Genomic DNA, 3,593 nt, shown 5'->3' on the forward strand with positions numbered 1-3,593 from the left:
TTGAGAGAATATGAGTATTTTATATGTTGTTTTATTTTATTGTGTGATGTTAGAATTTTACTCGTTTTATTTCGATATATTATTTTTGGAGTAGTTTGATTATTTTAAATTGCGCTATTTTTTTTATCATCATATATATAAAATCATTTTTAAATGTTACATTTTTCTGTACAGCACAAGCATGCTAAACGTTTAAATGTTATTTCGAAAATGTGAGTTTTAATAGAAAAAAAGAAAAATTCGTATTTTTTTAAAAACTAGTAGACGTTACAGTTGGTATCAGAGCAAGGGGTCCTGTATAGGGTTGTTCCACCGCCAGCTTCTGCCGCTCAGTCTTCAAGCCTCAAGTCCGTAAGATTTATGTTTCAAATGCTTTAAATGATTGTCTGATATCATCTGCATGTTTACATGATTTATACTTTGTGATGACTTACTGTTCATGTTTAACTGCTTTTATGTTGAAGAATTTATTAAAAAAAAAAACTAGATTAATTGCATGATGGGTTATATTTATAAATTGGAATGTATTCAAATATGCCTCTCAGACGTGATCTCAATAATGATAGGCATGATGAGATTCCTGGAGGGGGCAGAGGACCTCCACCGCCACCGCCAGGGGACCCAGCTACTCGAGTTCTGGAGGGTATGGCTAGGCTACTGGAGCAAGTTCAGCAGGCTCCTAGGCCTCAGGTTGATGTTTTTGAGCAGTTTCGTCGGCTCAACCCGAAGGAGTTCGGGGGCACTACTGATCCGTTCATAGCAGAGGGATGGATCCGATCTCTGGAGCTACACTTTGAATATCTGCAGATGGGGGATGGCGACTTGGCCAGGTGCTCCATCTATATGTTGAGAGACGATGCGTCACTGTGGTGGGAGGGAGCCGCTCATGCTGTAAACGTGGCTACCCTTACCTGGGAAAAATTCAAGGAGCTATTTTACGGGAAGTACTTTCCAGTTGACGTCAGGGGCCGCCTGACGAGAGAGTTTATGAGTCTCCGCCAGGGCGACTCATCTGTGGCGGAGTTTATCCGCAAGTTTGATCGGGGATGTCACTTTGTGCCTCTTATTGCCAGGGATGCCGGACAGAAGCTACGGCACTTTATGGATGGACTGAGACCTACCCTTCGTCGGGATGTGATGCTGATGAGGCCGACGAGTTACGATGAGGCCACTTCCTGTTCCTTCCAGGCGGAGCAGGCGCTCCGAGACATAGATTTTGAGCTGCAGCGGAAGCGGCACCAGCCTCAGTCCAGTTTCCAACCACAGAAGAAACAGTTTACCAGGCCGCCGAGACAGCAGGGGCAGCAGAAGCCCCAAGGGCAATTTATGAGGCCACAACAGCAGCAGCAGAGACCTCCTCAGGCGCCAGGAGCGCCTAAGCAAGATGACAGAAAGACTTGCCCACAGTGCGGTAAGTTTCATATCGGCAAGTGCTTATGGGGGACTTACAAGTGCTTCATTTGCGGACAGGAGAGTCACAAAGCAGCGGACTGCCCTAAGAACAAGGGCCCTACTACTGGCCGGGCTTATGTGTTGCATACTGAGGAGGCCTAGGCAGCGCCAGACTCAACACTGATTACTGGTAACCCTTTGATTTAATATTTTAAATTACTATATAATTGCTTGTGTTTTATTCTTGTATGAGGATTTACTTGGGGAATTATAACTTAGAAAGGTTTAGGATGCATGCTCTACCTAGTTGAGACTAGGAATATAATGGGTGGATTGAGAACAAATTTTATCAACCAATGATTTTTATGGGTTCAAGTTGCAATTTTCGAACTTTAAAGAGGCTATATTACAATTTTCGATTTTCTGAGGTTGAATTTCGAACTTTTGGGAATTAATGTTTGGGTTAATTCAGAGATTGTTCGAGGATTTTGAGGTTAATTGCTGATAAGAAGTTCCTTAAGTTCAACTCTATTAGATTTGATGGTATGTTTTGTTGCAGGGAGGATACATATTACAGGTGTAGCCACGCATGCATTGCTAGATTCAGGGGCTACGCATTCGTTTATATCTGAATCCTTCGTGAAGCGACTAGGAATCATACCAGTAGCGATGGATTCAGTGTTCAGAGTATCGATTCCATCCGGGGATCAGATGTTCACCTCCTTGATAGTGAAGAGATTGGAGCTCCGATTACAGAAATATGTGGTGCATGCAGATCTGATAGTGCTATCATTACCGGAGTTTGACATCATATTGGGTATGGACTGGCTATCTTCTCACGGTGCAGTCATAGATTTTTGACAGAGGTCAATTTCTATCAGACTGCCAAGTGGGAAGCCGTTTATTTTCAAGGCAGATAGACATCACCAGATGCCACATGTCATTTCTTGCATGTGTGCAAGAAAACTTATCAAGAGAGGCTGTCAAGCATTCTTAGTCAACATTGTATCAGTGACAAAGCCAGCCAGTCAGAAGCTGGAGGATGTGGATGTTGTCAGAGAGTTCTCTAGTGTGTTCCTTGACGATGTTTCAGGCATCCCACCAGACAGAGAGGTGGATTTCTCTATTGAGCTTATGCCCGGGACAGTGCCGATATCTAAGGCACCCTACCGTTTAGCGCCTGCTGAGATAAAGGAGCTCAAGGATCAGATTCAGGATCTGCTAGATAAGGGTTTTATTCGCCCTAGTTTTTCTCCTTGGGGTGCTCCAGTTCTATTTGTTAAGAAGAAGGATGGCAACATGCGACTGTGTATTGACTACAGAGAGCTGAATAGAGTCACAGTTAAGAATAAGTATCCACTGCTGAGGATCGAGGACTTATTTGATCAGCTTCAGGGAGCATCAATGTTCTCCAAGATAGACCTTCGATCCGGATATCATCAGCTGAAAGTGAGGGAGTCAGATGTGCATAAGACAGCCTTCCGGACGCGTTACGGGCATTATGAGTTCTTTGTGATGCCCTTTGGTTTGACGAATGCGCCAGCAATTTTCATGGATCTCATGAATCGCGTGTTTCATCCATATTTAGATCAGTTCGTCATAGTTTTCATTGACAATATCCTAATCTATTCAAAGAGCAGGAAGGAGCACGATCATCATCTGAGGACAGTATTGCAGACTCTACAGGATAGACGATTGTATGCCAAGTTCAGCAAATGTGAGTTCTGGCTTGACAGGGTGGCATTCTTAGGCCACATTGTATCTCAGGATGGCATAGAGGTCGACCCCAGCAAAATAGAGGCAGTAAGAGATTGGCCAGTTCCAAATAGCGTGACAGAGATCCGTAGTTTCTTTGGATTGGCAGGTTACTATAGGAAATTCATCCAGGGCTTCTCTTCTATTGCGGTACCTATGACAGCCCTGACGAAGAAGAACGCCAAGTTCATCTGGGGATCTGAGTGCCAAGATAGCTTTGACAGATTGAAGCGGGCTTTGACCACTGCACCGGTTCTAGCTATTCCAACAGGGCAGGGAGGGTTTGTGGTCTATACAGATGCATCTAAGCTTGGGTTGGGCGCAAATCTGATGCAGCAGGACAGAGTGATAGCTTATGCGTCTAGACAGCTTAAGGCTCATGAGAAGAATTACCCGACTCATGACCTCGAGTTAGCAGCAGTAGTATTCGCCCTGAAGATCTGGAG

General features: G+C 44.2%; 1 protein-coding gene across 1 annotated transcript; it reads left to right on the forward strand.

The window, feature by feature from the left end:
- Window positions 1–267: 267 nt before the first annotated feature.
- LOC142527444 (uncharacterized) lies at window positions 268–2,268 on the forward strand. The gene is made up of 2 exons (XM_075632252.1): window positions 268–1,582; window positions 1,952–2,268. The coding sequence occupies exon 1, from the start codon at window positions 523–525 to the stop codon at window positions 1,552–1,554; it is 1,032 nt and encodes a 343-aa protein (XP_075488367.1). The 5' UTR covers window positions 268–522; the 3' UTR covers window positions 1,555–1,582; window positions 1,952–2,268.
- The last annotated feature ends 1,325 nt before the right edge of the window (window positions 2,269–3,593 follow it).

This window comes from Primulina tabacum, chromosome 15, assembly GCF_025594145.1.
Source record: "Primulina tabacum isolate GXHZ01 chromosome 15, ASM2559414v2, whole genome shotgun sequence".
Classification (NCBI taxonomy): domain Eukaryota; kingdom Viridiplantae; phylum Streptophyta; class Magnoliopsida; order Lamiales; family Gesneriaceae; genus Primulina; species Primulina tabacum.

Coding starts and splice junctions, on each gene's coding strand:
- LOC142527444 (XM_075632252.1), top strand. CDS start 523: ATGTATTCAAATATGCCTCTCAGACGTGATCTCAATAATGATAGGCAT.